This window comes from Genypterus blacodes, unplaced genomic scaffold (genome assembly GCF_046128005.1).
Source record: "Genypterus blacodes isolate CSIRO-AG114 ecotype Tasmania unplaced genomic scaffold, CSIRO-AGI_Gbla_v1 ptg000067l_1, whole genome shotgun sequence".
Lineage (NCBI taxonomy): Eukaryota > Metazoa > Chordata > Actinopteri > Ophidiiformes > Ophidiidae > Genypterus > Genypterus blacodes.
This window is the reverse complement of record NW_027466879.1, coordinates 2,765,981-2,784,016: the sequence shown is the minus strand read 5'-3', so window position 1 is coordinate 2,784,016 and position 18,036 is coordinate 2,765,981. Positions and strand designations below refer to the sequence as shown.

The 18,036-nt window shown below is 42.2% G+C and overlaps 1 protein-coding gene across 1 annotated transcript in view; it reads right to left on the bottom strand.

Annotated features, from left to right (window-relative positions):
- Positions 1–18,036, bottom strand: part of fam189a1 (family with sequence similarity 189 member A1) — a 63,334-nt gene that overhangs the window by 8,288 nt on the left and 37,010 nt on the right. Inside the window, exons 3-4 of the mRNA XM_076155970.1 lie at positions 6,583–6,693; positions 4,475–4,606 (exon numbers count right to left, since the gene is read on the bottom strand). Coding sequence (XP_076012085.1) covers positions 4,475–4,606; positions 6,583–6,693 — 243 coding nt within the window. The remainder of the gene's footprint in view (positions 1–4,474; positions 4,607–6,582; positions 6,694–18,036) is intronic.

Below are 18,036 nucleotides of genomic sequence, written 5' to 3'. Positions count from 1 at the left end.
TGTTTTGCAGATTATAGAACTGAAGTAAAGACTGATGAAAACATCAACAACACATTAAACATATAACAGGTCTGATGAAAGCCATCTGCCACCCTGTTATCTGTCAGCTAGTGGTTTGACTTTTAATGGCAGGTTCAGACTTGGTGAGCTTTTAGTGAGCAGAGACGTGTTACCAACCAGATCCCATGGCTCACTTCTATCCTCTTTGAAGTGCAACAGACCCCTGTAAGCGATGTGATGCAAAATGGATCAAGTGGGCATCACAGATTCAAAGGCATGACTGACTCTCAGCAATGCCAGCGAGTAATCTGTTTTGCATGCGGGGGAAAGTGTTTGCGTTTGATGGAGCAATTTCCAATTAAAACAGTAAAAGAGTTGTGTCGGATGAACTGAGTTATGTAGCATTGAAAACCATGCTAGCCTTTTACTATTACACCCATTTACACCGAATAACATATTCTTTAAATGACCTCTAAACATTCTGCAATGTCTATAAAAGTTTTTCTTGTAAACTTGAAAATCAAAAATATTTACATCTTCTCTGCAACCTTGGTTCTAGTTCATTACATTACACTGTGGAAACCAATTGTTGGTAATCAATCCCAGTGAGCATCGTGTCTGCTTTACATTTGTCAACGTGACATTATTGCTGTCTGGTAATGTGGCGCACAGTCGAAATTGAAATCAATCTATACTTGCATCTGCATTGCACACCATGATAATGGGACTTTGCTAATGGGGTTTTTCCTGTAACTGATTATCTAATCCAAGTAGGTTCCAAGCCTCTGGAAGCTGAAATTCACACCATACTTTTTCTTAAAGTGCCACCGGCTCAGAGCAGTGAAGGATGACATCCCGTTTTCCTCCATACTATAGATCTTGCTGACAAGCTCGGTTAAGGGAACTCCAAAACTCGCCTCTTTGGCCTCCCCAGACAGCTCAGCACAGCATCTGACAGCACTTTTCTCATACAGCCCCTCCAACAACTTTAGGGAGGTCAGTCCAGGCTGCTGCCAAAGGGAAGGAGGGAGGTTCAAAACCCCAATGACAGAAAACTGCTTTGTGATGTCACTTCTCATAAGAAAACAAATGCACCGACTCCAACAAAAAAAAACTGTTCAGAATACAGTAAGAGAACCTGTCATGAAAACAGCTTGGCCCTCCACCTGCAGTGCAGTACACATATTAAAAACATCCACCTTTGTTGTCTGTTTACATTCAGAAATATGCAGAAATAGAACTGCATCATCTGAACTTCTGTCAGGAACATATGATGGAAGATTAATATCTCAACTCACGTACAGGCAAATAATCCTCCACCAGCATCTCTTTACTGCAGGCCCCATTTACAGTGACAGGCCCCGACTCTCTGTTCAATCACTTAAGTCCTCCATCTATGACTGGAGGGTCAGCAACATGAATGATAGTCCATCCAGTGGCGCAAAGCAGAAAGACCAAAAGAATGAAGGAGAAAGCGTGTTGTGACAAAATGAGATCACAAAAGCAATTTATCTGATACTGGTCCACGTCTTTACAAACAGCATCACATTGCATTTGGAATGCAGCAGTGAGGATCTCAGGTTATAACTAGAAATGCATTTGAAGAAGGAAATGTGCTGTGATTGCTGAAAGGTTTTGCAGAATGCATGAAGAAGTGCCTCATAGATTGAAGTGTGAGGGCCTGAATGACTGAATGGTCAGACCTGAAATAATGAAGAAGTTACAAGCAGTTTGAGTGATAGCTAAAGCCCAACCCTTTTGAAACTGCCATTTTTTTACAAACAACAGGTGCAGCCAATCAAGCAGAGACAGAGATGTCAAACAATGGGCTCACAAAAACCGTTACTGCTATCTACAAGCGTGTCGGACCATAAGAAACAGAAGAACTTCCTGTAAGTAGGGATGTATCATGGCCCAAATAGAGTTATATATAAGAGTTTTAAATAGGTTTTATGGAGATTTATCAGCTAAAAATGCAGAATATTTTGGAAGATATGAAAGATATGAAGTGCAAAAAGTCATAGCAACACTGTCCTGAATATTCAGTTTGATATTTGAATGATGTATGTAGGTTTGAAGTATGCAGAACTAGTTCAGTGCCAAAAAAAAACAGTCCCTGTGATGATGGAGTGATGATGACCTCAACAAAGGGTCACCACAGAGAGTAATCAGGAGGAAACAGGAGGAAATGTATTCAGTCTCTTGGTGCAGCTGAGAAGACATTTCTCTCCCTTACAAGATGGTTTGATTTGATGACAGGCTTTGACTGGATCTATTTGATGTTTTGGTGAAAAACACACACCAGAGACATGTGTCCTTATTTACACTCCTCATTATTCATCTGTTTGTGCCTTTGCATCAGCATCAGTAGTCTCAATGCGTCATCCAATGCATGAAATCTAAAAACTTCGCACAACCAGACTGAAATGAGGACAGCTTGCGGAAAACTGCATTTATTGAAAGAAGAAAGGCAGCTTCAGAAGGACAGCCCAAAGTCCTGGACAACTGAATAACCATTATTCATTTTTCGTCTACAGGTAAAGTATATAATAACAGGCTTTGCATTATCTTGTCCTCAGTTACAGGTTTAGTCTTTGGGCTTTTTGTGTTCACATTATTCCTCTGTTTGGCATTTGGCTGAAGTACATGTGTGTTTCTGAATGTTCTGTTGGAATCGGATATTCTCGCTTCTTCTCAGCTAGACACCATACCCAGAAGGCCTGAAGTGTAGAGGTGGTTTATAAGAAAAAAGACAATACTTTCCAAGCAATTTCCAAACAGCTTCTCTTATGGTAATGCATCCTGCCCTCTGAATGTGACAAAGTGCATTTCTCTAATTTCCCTGGTGACCATCATGTATATAATGACATAATAAATCCCGCCGGGCAAACAAATGTAATAACACCTCTGAGGAAACTGTTTAACTTTCCTGCTCACCAGATATTTAACCACAAGAAGATACCTTGCCTGGAGCTAATCGTAGGTTAAGAGTTACACTGTCAAGGTTACACATCTGCCTACACAGAGGAAATCACAAATTGCTCCCAAAGCGCCTCCCTACCCATGATTCATAGCCCCAGGCAAGGGAGATGAAAAAAGATATGGAAGTGAATGTGGAATGTGTGCAAAAGAGCAGTGTTGTTGTGAAAACAAAATGTTTACATGGGGGAAAGAAGCTGCTTGAAAAATGAGAGACAGGGAAACTATCTCACTGGTCAGATGCTTTACTGTCTTGCTCTGGACTGATAACTCACCATTCCCCATATGTTCTGCAGTTTAGTGAAGGAGAAACTAAATGGCTTCTGCATCACGTGTTCATTAGGATCCAGCAACAGTCAAGCAGCAGCCGTCTGAAATGGCTGTGGACTCTGGGGACTCTTCTATGCTATGACAGCTTCGTCTTAGACATAACTCAACACATCTGATGACTTTTGCACTTAATGAAGCTTTATTGCACCGTTTCCCATATCGCTTTAATGAACTATGATCACAATGACAAATGAGTTTGATCTTTCCTCCCCTCATACGCATGCTTCACCCTCTGAAGTCTTTTATTTGGTTATCAATGTTTTATAATCAATCGGGGACATAAAATAAATGGATATGATTGTCGTTATCCAATGAAGGCACGCTAGAATATGCTGTATATCATTCTGAAAGACACTCTGACTCAGATAATCTGCAGAGATCATGCACTTGCTAAATACCACCAGCCCAGTCTGGGTTCACTCTGCATACTAACAGGTCTTTGGCCTAAGAGGAGACAAATGCTGTTGCCACTCCAGACTTCCTGCCCAATTTATCTGAGCCAGAACACTGACTGTGTTTTTGCTGTTAACCTCATCTGACTGTGCTCACATAGGATGTGCCACACAGAGAGTGTTCGGGACAAAGAATATTAAACAGATCTTTAACCTTCAGTATTAGCCTGTTCTTGTTTTTTGGAGTCTTTGTGTTGTAGCCTGTATATCTATTGAATGAGCAGTCAAACTACTGCTTGTTAAAGGCACTGAACCTGAAGTGTACCAACCATCTCTTCCAGTTTTTGGCATATCCAGACACCAGCACAGAAATTGTGTCCAATATGCATGTAAAGGTACTGACTGAAATTATATCCATATTGCAAGACGATCAACATCCTCCACTGCTGATTTTGTCAGTTATGACAGAACAGTTTGTGTAGAAACAAGGAGGCTGCATCTCCCTTCTGTTCTCTGTATAGAAAAACGCAGTCAGCATACAGTATGTATAGTACACACACTGCACCAAAGCTACCACTGCAGATGGATTAATGATGCCTGAACACACAAATCCAACCTCAACCCATGCTTGTCACACAGTCAACAGCCACTCCAATGGATTTGAGGGACTAATCCGAGTTACCTGCAGTCTGTTTTTGGACTGTGTATGTGGAGATGCTAATCCCCTCAGCAGCAGCGCTAAACAAACACATGCTGGAGTCGCTCCCACCCACCTTGAGGCGTAGCCGTATGGTGTTGCAGTCCCTCAGGGGATTCAGTTTCAGCGTCTCTCCTAGGTTGTTGCAGCTCGAACTCTGGTGCTGTAGCTCACAGCATACACACACTCCGTCGCTGTCAAACTTGAGCTGGGGGGTAGGAGGGGAGAACAAACATCCACACTCATGCATGCACGCCACATACACAGAAACACACACGTGCAGACACGCACAGTCGCACACAAACAAACACACACACACACACAAACACACACACAAACACGCACAGATCAGACCTGTGCCTCTCACATGATGTCCTGATGTTTCTTTGCTGCTGCCAGCGGCTAATCACAAGATGAAATACATGATATAGATATAAGTACGTGACATATGAGACATCTTACTAGACTGTGAATGAAACACGGACACACATGGCTAATCAAAAGTGTTCAACAACAGAGAGGCAGTGAGATATGAGGAGCTACCAAGGGAGGGACTGAGGTAGAGCATACCTCTGCTATGTGACCCAGATTGAGAGAAAGCAGGACATGAACCCAACAAGTATGGGTTAATTACATTGGGGAGAAGAGATGAGGAACGTTAATATTTCAGTCACGACTACAGAGGGTCCCTGGGGAGCAACATAAAGCAGTGGAGTTGGTCGACTCAGCTGGTCCCACTTAGTCAGGAGAGTCAATAGGCTAACAAGTGAAAAGCTGCTTCAAATGTGGAGCTGGTGGGTTGGCTGCTATTTCAATTAAAATGACCTCTTAACTAGTAAAAGTAAGAAATCCACAAGGGCACAAAACAAGACAAAAGCTTGTCACAGTCAGTTACGAGATAATTTTACTCCCGAACTGCTCTATGGTCCAGGAGTTCTGTTTATGAACTCATGCACGTACGCTACATTTGATTTCCGCATTCAGCCGACACGACACTAATGAAGTGATAGTTCATGCAAGAAAACGTATAGTGTGTCATGGCACCGGAGTGTGTGCGTTACACCCATCCCCCATTACACAAACGTGCAGGGAAACACTGGGGGCTAAATCTGAACCTGAAGAAATCTCATATACGTTTCTAGCTATTTTGCTATGGATTTGATGATTAAGGGGACTTCCAGATTGTTTAAAATGAAGGCTATAACCCAAATTGTCCATTGAGTGACGCTGTAGCACTGCGCAATAAGAACATTAGTTGGTAGTTATTGTTACTGTCCTTCCCCAGAAGGAGTCCCAACCCCTGGGTGTTAAAGCTACTGACGGAGGTTGAGACTGCAAGTGTTCCTAACCCAGATATACAGAGTCACTGTCTGCATGAATACAGCAGAAGGCTAACAAACAGAGCTGGTACATTTTTGTGGTGACAAATTTCAGGAGAGTTTATTGAGTCTCAGTTGTGAAAGCTCCAGATTTATAACCACAGGTCTCCTGAAGAAAAAAGGTGTGATATGTGAAGCTGGCAGCCCTGCGGGATAGGAAATATATAAACAGTGTAATAGCAGCATTTTCCATTAACCTTAAGTGGCTAGAAACTGAATTTAAGCAACAGAAGGTACATCAATATCAAAATTCAGATCCAATCTGTATTCCAGCCAACTTCAACAACATAGATCCATGAGCTAATCCATCAAATGACAGCATATTAGTCACTGGTGGTCAGATGGATCAGATCAGCACTGACTAACTCTCGAATGTTGTCAGTAATGTCAACAGCCTGTCCGTCTGCTGTGCGCCAAGATTTATATATTTATATACATGCAGAGATACTTGCACAAGTGTACCCAACATCACAAAACACACGAGAGGCAAGATGGACAACATGCATGCAACACAACATGCATATAGTAGACTAAGACTGCTTTAACTTAATAGTGTCTAGGATGTTGAAGTTCAATCACTGGAGTGGAATATTAGATTGAAGATGTTTCCTCCTTGGGGTTTAACTTGTGTGAGTAAAAGTCTTGGATCTAATATTCCAGCCCAGTGATTGCACTTCCTAGATATCTCCCTACCTGGATGATTGAGATGAACCTTCATAGACTTAAACTCAATCAAGTATTCAGGTTAATAGGTTAAAGTTGGAGAACACATGGTTTATAACGATCGAGTTCCCGGTGGTCTCACCAGTTGACAGTCTTCCAATGAGTTGACCAGCTGAGCGTTCTGGCAGGACAGGATGGAGCCGGCCAGATTGAGCATCACACAGACGGCTGACAGCAGCATGAAGAATGTGATCTGTGACAGAGACAGATGGGGCAGAGAGATAACATCAGAGGCGACATCAAAACTTTGTTGTCTCCTATGCTGACTCAGGCTGCTGTGTTACAAGAGACGCTGCATGTTTTTGCTAATCAATCATGACTCACTGATTCACCGAAGAGGAAATGAGCACAGACGTCAAGAGAAATCAATAACCTGTTTGTGTGCAGACCAGATGAGTCTGAGGGAAATTGCAATTAAAGAAAGCTTTGAAAAAAAACACAAAAACAACGCAGACACATTGCGGCGGATAAAAATCCTCCATCTATCCATTTCCCGACATTGATGATGTGGAAGGTAAACGCAGCATGTAAGGTGTCCCCCTCCCTAGTCACAGTCTCCAGCTCTTTCTCTGGGATCCTAAGTGATTCCCAAACCAGATATGACATATAACCCCTCCCAGTTGGATGTGCCAACAACTTTCTCTGGGAATGCATTAGACATCCTGCTGAGATGCGCCTACAACTCCAGCTGGCTCTACCTTGATGTGATGGAGCAGCTGTTCCTACTACTCCTGAAGTATCTACCTCCTGAAGTCCAAGCCCTTCACTTTGTCCTTAATGAAAGAGTCCTGACACCGGCCTGAAGGAGCTCCTTTCAGTTAGCACAAACACATTTCCCCTGTCCTTGGGCAGATCGGCTCCACATCTGCTGCATCAAACTGCCATAAAGAACAGCCACTCTCAGTTTACTGGTCGCTCAACTCGTGCCTCCTGTCATGACCTTAAGCGTGGCCATAATTAATTTCTCTTACTCAACAGCTTAACAGTTCTGTGGTAGCTTATATCATCTTCAGACCTACAACACCACGGTCGGTATATACTTTCGCACATTAACGCCATCTCCAGTCTTGACAAAGCCAATATTTCTGCAGACCTCCGAGCTGACACAACTGGCAGTTTAAGTATGGTGTGCTCTAATGTCCGCTCCAAATGTCCCCTCGCCCCCCTTTTCCTCAGGGTAAAGGCTTCTCTTTATTTCCTAGCTGACATCAATCCCCTTAGCAGAAATATTGCTCCCATTTCAGGAACGTTAAATTACAGGTCAAGTGTAATGGAAAGGGTTTTAAAATCGACATTAGATATCCAACCTTCCCTCTGTTGTAAATTATGAGCATTGTGTATTAGAACTCTTTATTTTATGGAAACGTAATCCTGGCAACAGATTTGTACTTTCCCTCAAAAATCCAATTAATATGCAGTCACAAGTTTGTAATTCACAGTGACCGAGGGAAATTAAAAAGTAGAGATTGCAATAATTAACTACTTTCAAAGTTTCTTGTTAAAGGGAAATAATGACGGAGGACACATGGGGCACAGGCTGGAGTAGTCATCACTGGTACAAGGCTGAGAGCGCGCATACCCAGATGGAGAGGAGGAGAGAAGGACAAGAGGTGAAGGACCGAAGGAGGCTCTTAATAAACAGATGAAGTGGTAAAGTTAAGTGCTTTTTAGCATAACGGAAAATTAAAAGATTGAGAGGCTGAGAGGTGAGCTTGAGCAAAAACCCTGTCAGATGGCAGACAGAAGAGTTGGAGAAGGTACAAGAACCATAAGAAACTGGATAAATTGAGACGGCCAGACAGATATAGGGTGTGCAGATTCTGAGCAGATCCACGGTGCGTTGATGTGTGGATTTTATTAATCATCCCTTCTTTTGAATATCATTTCAGCTCTCTGCTTCCCAAGAGGATCAGCCGCCTGAAGATGGAGAATGAAAAATGGCAAGGCTGGATTTGAATGTAAAAACCCCTCAGAGTGATACAATATATGTGAGTCTGTTTTGGGGGTTAATTCAACAAACAGAGATCACAGGAATGAAAGCAACTGATATTAATGCAACTACATAAAAAAAACATAGTATACATAATTCAGAGTTTCTAACGTACCAGTTTATAATCTTAGTGACCCTGGATGGTTGTTGGATTAAATTTGAGCTGTGATACACAGATGTTGTGTAATATCCTCATCAAGCTGCAGAGTACATCTCACTTTATAAGTCAATCGAGGACCTCGAACAGGAATCGCTGATGTAACTTTAAAGATGTTTCACTGCTATCAAACCCATGAGCTCCATCGAAGGCTCAGTGTCTGTAGGTCTTCCGTCCAAACAAACGCCACATGAGAGAGCAGGAGTCTTTGAAGTCAGCTGGTGAAAGTATAGCTTTACATGATTATTTGATGATTATTATTTCCCAGCAGCTTGACCTTACAGGTAGGAGAAAAAGATTTCACCCTGGATAATAGAAAGGAGCTTTCTTTGGTGTATTGATCGTGAAACAGAGACGAACATTTTTCCTTTTCATTCACTGACAACAACAGATCCCTGCTGATTGAATGAACGCCACAGAATAGAAAATCATCAGCAGCGAGAGGCATGAACTGCTGATATTGAAAGGATGTCTTCACACTTACAATTATTCAAATAGGTTCCTTCTGTCAACCTGGATTGGTTTGTTTTTGTGTGATATAAATTAGGCCTGTGCCCTTCAGTAATGTATTCATAAATTTGATATTGCAGGAAAGAAACCAGTGAGCCCATGATAGTGTCTTCTTATATTATATCCGCTTATACAAAGTGCTGTTCAGCAAATAGAGCAAACATAAAGAAAAATAATTACACTATAGGGAGTGCATGGCTCTATAGCTTGCACCCAATAATGCCGTGACAATGACTATATTAGTGAGAATTTGGTCATTTAGAAGCCAGCGACAGGAAAAGCTCCTTTCCCATCATACAGCCATATATTCTATTTTAATGAAACCTCTCTGGGTTTGCCTCGTTGCCAGCTGAGCTCAGCCAGACAGATACAACGTTCCATCTCAAACAATAACCAGCTGCAATTCCGACTGGGGGAGAGAACAAACTCTGTTAATCAAAGCTCCAATGACCGCTGGAGTTTGTGGCCGTTATATCATGAAGCTATGAAAAGAAATTCAATTTTCTGTTGCGTGCATCTGCATAATGTTTATAAAAATATCGCTGTTAGAGTTTACAATTATCCTTTATTGTTATCTGCAGCTGCAATAAAAAAAAAGAAGAACACAACAATGAAACAACAAAGCCGTTACCGCCAACTTTATTGTTTCTGAGTCACTGCTCGGCACCGACCTGACTTACTGGGCCTGTGTGCCCTCAGTGTCACCCATGGGTCCTGTTCTTTGTGTGCGCTGCGACTGTCACGCCTGGCCCCCCTCCAAAGCCTTCTCATTACCAAGTAGGATCACATCGCACCATTTAGCAGCAAGTCATTAATTACTGCCGCGCTGCCCTGTGCATGCCAAAGAGGTGCACACATCACCAGCACAGCCAGGAATATTCATCTGAGTGTGCCTGTGTGAAGCAAAGTGTGCAGGAGGAGTGTAAAGCAGAAGACACATGTGGAGTGAGAGTCACGACTGCACTCTTATCCAACATACTGAGCAAATTACATTCAAATCAACGACGCAAATGGAAATTGTGTTAGCAGTATGTCACCGCATAACGCACAACAGTGTTTCACAAAGTGCATCCAGAAAATTAGCATGAAAGAACATTAAGCCATACAGAACGGCACTAATGCGAGAACATTTCCTATTGAATGTGGCGTCTCAGTCGGTCACAGTGGTGTCGCCTGATCGTGTGTGAGGGTGTAATGACGAATAGAATAGAAATTTATGAAAGGTGTATGAGCCGCTCATGGGAAGATGCTGCAATGAAAGGCAAGAGTCACTTACCAAACCATCCTCGGGAACTCTGCTATCTATATCTTATGGCTTATCACTGCTAAAATATATATATAATGGGCCCAATGAAGATCTTTCACTGTGAGACATACAACCCACAATGTAGCTCTTACTTTGGAGAAACGCCTCATTAGGATAAATGGAACACTGGCTCCAATTGGTTTAGAACTCAATTGAGATAGGATCGTTTTTCTGTTTATTGCTGCTGATCATGAAAACATTGAAAGTAAAATTTCAATTCAATTTTGTAACATAATTGGGTGGCACAGGGGTTCGCTGACACACCCACAGCAACACAGAGGACACGCACACAGACACTAACACACAAACACACACACGCAGGCACCCAAAGCTGTACACGTTCCTCTATCACCGTAACAGCACGGATAGATTTACACTGCATGTCATCATCACACTTTAGCACCTGCTACAGAGAACAATACAGCGCAATGCCATCACCATTACTCACTGTGAAACACACACATAGATTACACCATAAGACCCAAGGTTCAGCAGTATCATTGTTTTTCTCCATAACTGTCACTGAGCTGAAAATAATTTGCCTTTAGTGTTGCGCCACTTTCTATCTGTCATCTCGCCACGTTGTGTCTTCAGTCTGGACAAGAATCAAAGATTACGCATGTGTTTCAGTCTTAGAAGCAGCAGGGTTTGAAGCTACGCAACCCACATGGATGCAGTTTCTAATTTTCAAGTGTTTCTGCGAGTTATAAAATCTCTATTTCCATCCTAACATGCAGCTCGGCTTTAATTACTCTAAACAAACACGTTAAAGCTGTAATGTAACACATCACGTTTGTGTCTGTTGCCACCGACAACAAGCCAAGCTCATTCATCACCTCTGTTTATTTGAAGAAGGATGTGCCATGATAAGATAAGGAGCGCTGCAGTGATGCAACACCAAACAGAAATAGTTTCCACGGGTTTAAATAAGCCAAATAAAAAGAAACAGACTGCAAAAATACAAAAGAAATAAGAAGAGAAGAGCCCCAGGTTTATATATCAACCAGATGACTATTCCAGCAGTATTTTAAGCACTAATCTATTAATGTTTTATCAGGATTGAATAGCCTGGAGCAGGTTTAATATGCACAGAATTGTAAAAGCTTATAGATGGTGTAGATGTTATTACGTCAAACTGTCTCAAATTTAACATTTAACCATTTAACAGGTGGAGATAAAATACAGAGTGTGGAGATTTGGAGAGGTTCATTATATGGAGTACGTATATGCATCATTATATGTGGGGCAATTATGTGCCATGGTGTCAGTTGCTGGTAGCATAATGGAAATGTCTCTATGCAGTCTATTCCTCTCATGCAGCCATAATGCAGAAAGTGTATCATTTGCCGGAAGGTTGCATTAAAATTGTATATCAGGACAGATTAAACTCTTCTAGTCCATTCTGCTTTGGTGCTCCAGGTATATGAAATTGCAATTTGAATGTGTGTGTACATTACACATCATCATACAGAGAAGAAGGAGGAATTCTTTGCATTTAAATTCATCTCATGTATCATTACCATGTAGGTCAATCAAATGACAATAAGTTCTATTATTTAACATGATGTTGCACATAAGTACTCATACATGAATATATCATAATACATCCTGTATACATGTATGTAATAAACAAACACGCACGCACACACAAACCCACATGCCAAAGCCATTCATTGTTGGTGCCATGTTATTGGTTTAGGACACTTAGAGCCCTGGGGTTGGTCGTTACATCCTGCTCTGCTCTGCCTCACACACAGCAGTAATTACACTGATGAGAGAACTTGAGCATTGTACTCTGTTTACCCTTCTTGATTTACTAGTTGATGGAAAATACAGGCTACACACATACATAAGACAAACACAAACACTACACACACACAAGCATTACTCTATAAAGGTCAGAACTGGTGCTGAGGTACAGAATTCCAGATCACAAAACCAGGTTCCACCCTCTTTTCCTTCCCTAATCCCTGCTGGACATCAGACCTCGAGGTCCGGAGCTACACAAAGGTACAACACGGTGACACTGACTCATAGAGTGTGTTGGAGCTCACCTATTCAACGACGACCCTACTTGTTAAGGTTCAGGACGAGGTGTAAATAAGCACGATGGCCTACAGCATGGCCTCTCTCATTAAAAAACAATCCTTCGAAGACAATTAAGAACTTAGTCTGCAACACAACAACGCTATTTATTTTCCCTAAGCCAGGACGGAGTGTGTTGTTGAAGAAACATCTGTAGACACCTCAAGGATAGAAGTGATTATTATTATAACTGAAAATGGCTGAGAGGAAACAAAGGCATAAGCATGACTGAAGTATTACAATAATAGAATTAAAAGCAACCAAATTATGATAAATTATTTTACTTTTAAATGTTATAATGTGAATAATGCATAGGACAGGAGATTTATCAGTCTCTGTCTCGCTGTCGTTCACCTGATCCACACAGAAGTCAAAGAGTTGGGGACAGATTTATGAGGCTGGAGCTCCGAGCTTCAACAGCTGCCTCTCATTAGTTCACACAACTAATTATTTAACTTTCTACCTTCCAGCCTGGCTGCCTCCTCCTCCCAGGTGCATTTGAGTATATTTTTGTGGACACGTGTGTGTGTGTGCGTGTGTGTATATGCATTCATCATGGGGATCAGATGTGATGGGGTGGAGTGACCCTGACCGCAGCGCTGGTGCAAATAAACAGAAGAGGTGTTGATACTAACGCTCAGCAGCACCGCCCCAGAGACGTCACAGTAAACCAGACGTAACGACTTCCACGCTGCTTTAATCTTACTGGGGAATTGCTTCATCACCGGAGCGCAGATCACTTTTGCTCTCATTTATGTGCTGATATGTGTGAAAGATACCCAGGTGCATATAAATCTGAAGGACAAACGTACTGATAAAGATTTGAGGCTTCCGTTGAGTCCTTAGAGGTCAGCTCAGCAGTATACTATACAACCTTCCTTATATCTGTTAATATTATTGTACTCGTATGTGTATTCAGTGAGGCTTTTAAGCACCACAAGCCAATAGGATTGTATTAAGATAACAGTTACAGAGACAAAGGCTTGTAAGTGCATCTACATTCCTTATGCTTACTTCAGGAAATAAAGTTTACATTATAATTATTAGGTTTTACAAAATTCAAAATGTTAACCAATGAGATATTGAGGAATTGAAAAGAAGATTTTCCAGAAGAGATATAGGTTATATAAGACAATAAGCCAGAATTTGAGAGGTTATGAAATGAAAAATATATGATATACTGTATATAGTCTGTGAGTCATTTTGGCCAACAATGTCTACATTCTCTATATTCTATTCTTGTTTTAGCGTATTCCATCCAGCAGGAAGGATGGAAGTTACAGGTTATTTCCCATCCAGTCTCTCTGCCTGTCTTACCTCCTTGTCCAAAGTAATCGTGTGCACGTCCCAAGTGTCTGCAGACGTGTCACTTGTTGTAGGGGCGAGTGAATGAGATCTCCCCTCTTGCTCCTGTTTGACACGTAATCGTGTTGGCAGCATGTCAGACCGCATCGCTGCGTTACGGGAGGGATTTGCACCTGCAGTCGGACGCAACACGTAGGAGCTGTAATCTTCAAACTACTGGCAGATGAGGTGTGAACCCTCTGCATCCACAGCAATAAAACTTTTTACCTTTTAATAATGTGCATTGACACTTCAATTATTGCGCTCTACTTCCCAACATCCACGTTAGGAGAGAGGAGATATAAATGGGTGTTAGGACAGGCAGGCAGGACTATGAGGCAGTGGGCGGGAGTAGAGGTTTGCTTGTAGGAGGTAGAAGAGTCCATCTCCCTGCCAGAGCTCACACTTATTGATTAAAACAGACCATGAAAGACAATATCATCCTGAGGGTCAGAACCTGATTAACCTCCATTTCTCAACATTTTAATCAACTACTGACCTCTAAGAGCTAAAACAAGAAGGCTCTGCTCTCCCCAGGCCCTTGGTTGGGTGGGGGAGAGGAGCAGGAGGGGGTGTGTGTCTGTAAGGAGGCAGGTCTTTAATGAACCTGATCCCAGCAGGCACTCTCACCACTCAGAAGTAAAGCAGGAACTTTGTGAATGATGCAGTTCATCGAAAATCAATGGTGACGCTGTTATCCATTAAGTGAGTGATAAGATGTAAAACGCTTTCAGATCTGTTACATTACACTTGACTCATTACACACTGTGAACCTCAAAGCAAGCAAACACATTTTTATTTAAAGTGTCAAAACAAGACCCCAGCACTGCCTTCATTTTCAATTTGATGATCAGAATGACTGAAGCCCACCAGTGTGACCTGAATTGAAACCATCTGCTGCAGCTTCTGCGGTCTGGATCTCGCTTCTCTCTCTCTCTCCTATGAGCCATCAGATAAGGAGGTCTATCTAATTCATATTCTAATTAATATGGAGCCACACTTCCTGCTTCACAGGGCCTTAGGGGAGGACATCATTCATCAGGCATTATCTGGAGCTGAAAGATTCTGTTTAGCCGGCCAACCTTTCTCTCTCTCGCACTCTGCCCTTCCCTTTTGTCCACACGCTTTCCATTCACTTCCTGTTATTTTACTTTGCGGTACATATGAAAGGTGACAAAAGAAACATTTCATTTGCACGCCTATATGTGATGAAACTGTGAGTAAAAGGAATCAAGACAAAGAAGCAGGAAGCAGGATTCCCAAATTGCCTCAGGGGGGAACATCTTAGAGAGATAACAGACGGGATCATCTCCTTTTTTGTATGTTGCTATTTAATTCTATTAATTCTACTTCGATGAAAGATGGGAAAATAAAGCTGGGTATTGAAACACGTTGCTCCCTCATAGATGGAATTGTGTCACCTCAACCCTCAGCAGCTCAAAGGAATCAGATGTATTTGTCAGAGCAAAGTATTGTTTTTTGGATGAATCAATCCCAATTTCCCTGTTTACAACCGGCATAATTGGCCTGCTGGGTATGGAGTCAAAGTTTCAACCTGGAGAGAGAGAGAGGGAACAGAAACCAGCATCAGAACATCAGACAGGGGGAAGCCTCAGCCGGGCCCACATGCCTGAGGCTGATCCACTTAGCTGACACAGCACACACTTCAGTTATACTGCTGAGGGTTGTGTGAGCTCGGCCCCCAGGGTGGAAATCAGTGCTTCAAAGTGGCTTCAGCCTCAAACAGACTGTGGCTTCTTCACACAAGTAAGACTCGGGTGGAATTCTGATACAAAATAGGATTCTTTTTTTGCTGAATACTGCTGAGTATGATAGTATGTGATAGGGGAGAGGACGTGTGTGTGTGTCCGTGTGTGTGTGTGTGTGTGTCCGTGTGTGTCCGTGTGTGTGTGTGTCTATGTGTGTGCGTGTGTGTGTGTCCCAGGAGAAAGAGAGGGTGGCAGTGCTAATGCAGAGTGACCAAAGAGGGCGAGCAAACTGTGACCAGAGGGAACAGATCCCCGAATCACTCTCTGCTGTATCAAGAAGAAACACCCCCCCCCCCCCCACACACACACTCTCTCTTTTCAGGATGGCAGTGAGGTGACTTGGCGTTGCCCTTTAACAACTGCTGAACACCCTGCTGAGTTGCCCCAGAGCAAAGCAAAGCAACTGCTGTGTGTGTGTAAGCTTCAGGCTATCTTATGCTATACTGTATACTGTTAACCTATGTCAGGCGTTTCATGACATCGCTGGTACATTGGCCACTTCCTGTCATTCTTTAATAAGATACAATTCAAATGAAAAGTAGTATCATCTAATTTGAGTGTAATCAGAAACACGGAGCTATCAGAGTTGAATTTGAACTTCTTCTGATGTGAACGAGTGAAAATGAGGGTTTGTGATCATTTATTATATAAACACTGTGCAAACTCAAACTCCCCTCCAATCAAAACAAACTTTGATGTGCTGAAACATCACATTTGTCTCGATAATCAAACGTTTGCACCAATGACTTTGATCTGAGCTCGTGAGTAAGAATACATTGTGATTCATTAACATCGGGGTAAGTGGGCGGGAGCACATGAACACCATCTGAACCATCATCACAAAAGACTTAACTTAATGTAAAGATTGTGGTAACGTACAGTAGACCACATTATAGTTTGTTACATAGAAAATAGTTTGTTAGATTTCTGAAAGATCTGAGAGGTCTTCTTTATGTGACAACCCAAAAATCCATCCATCCATCCATATATCCAAGTCCATAATTTACACAAGCATGGCATTTAAGGCATTTTCGGGATTCTCATAACACTAATTACCAATTGATGAGAACACACACTCCATTTAAGATGAGGTGGGATTCTTCATCATGTTTGCCAGGGTGTCAATCAAATGTGGCGTCATGTATCATGAATCAGACTTGGACATTTCTCATTTTGCCCATATGCCTTCAGGTACACACACATGTGAGAGGAGATATAGCAAATTTTGATGATTGGCAACATTGTATTGTTTAAAGAATATTTAAAATAAATAATTATGACATCATTAACATTGATTATGATAACATCATGCGTTGTATTTACTAATGAATTGCAGTGAACGCCCCACCTTGATTCTCACCATAACCACTCAGTTGTAACTGCAGCTTGATGCGATTTTAAGACGCTAATGATTCTGCACGCTGCCAAGAACACTAATCAGACATGACAGGGAATCATTGCTAATAAAATATCAGTGTCAACCTGCACAACTTGAGTGAGTTTCCCTGTTAGGCGTCGGACAGGAGAGGCGATGGACTGGATCCTTCATCTGCTTTGATGTTTCCCTTCACGGGTTTTCTAGGTGTTAAATTTGACTGCTGATTCTAGAACTGTTATACATCACATGCATGGTCACGTCCATTTAATTTTCCAATCAAAGCTCTACTGTAGCTAAAAAACAAACACGCTTTACTGAGGCATGTGTTAAAATGACAATATGGGTGTTGAGCTGTGTGTGTGTGTAAGGACTTAAATAGCTTAGTTTGTGGGAACTGAAGCAAAAATAAAATCTATCTTCATAACTGCAGCAGAAAAAACAAAAGAAAATAGTTTGATCTTATCTACAAGGGTGCAATGATACAAATACAGGCAGTGGTTGAACTTCCCCCTGCACAGATTCAGTTTCTTGTCCTTACCACACATGGTGCCTGGTCTGGTTTCAGAGGTCTCTTCTCCTTCTGGTCTCCCACCAGGTTCAAGGAACAGAAAACAACCCTGAACCGTAAAAACGTGAAAATCCTACAGCGAACTAGAAAACAAGTAAATGGGACCAATCCCCTCACCGGGCTGATTCTGAGTCCTGACATCTCTAGCACAAACACACTCTTATTGATTTTGGAGGATTGTGTCTTTCCTCCACCCCTGTGAGACGCCACCCTTCACTCTCTCCCTCAGCTTGCACACTACATGTCCACACACACACACACACACACGCACACACGCACACGCACACGCACACGCACACACACACACGCACACACTTCCCCTCTCTCTGTTTTCCTTTAGCAGCTTCTGACAGGTGGTCCTGCGGGGCCCATCTCTGTTGGCAGTAGGCTACATCTCCCACTAAAGCCTCTCCATCTGGGTCAAGTCAG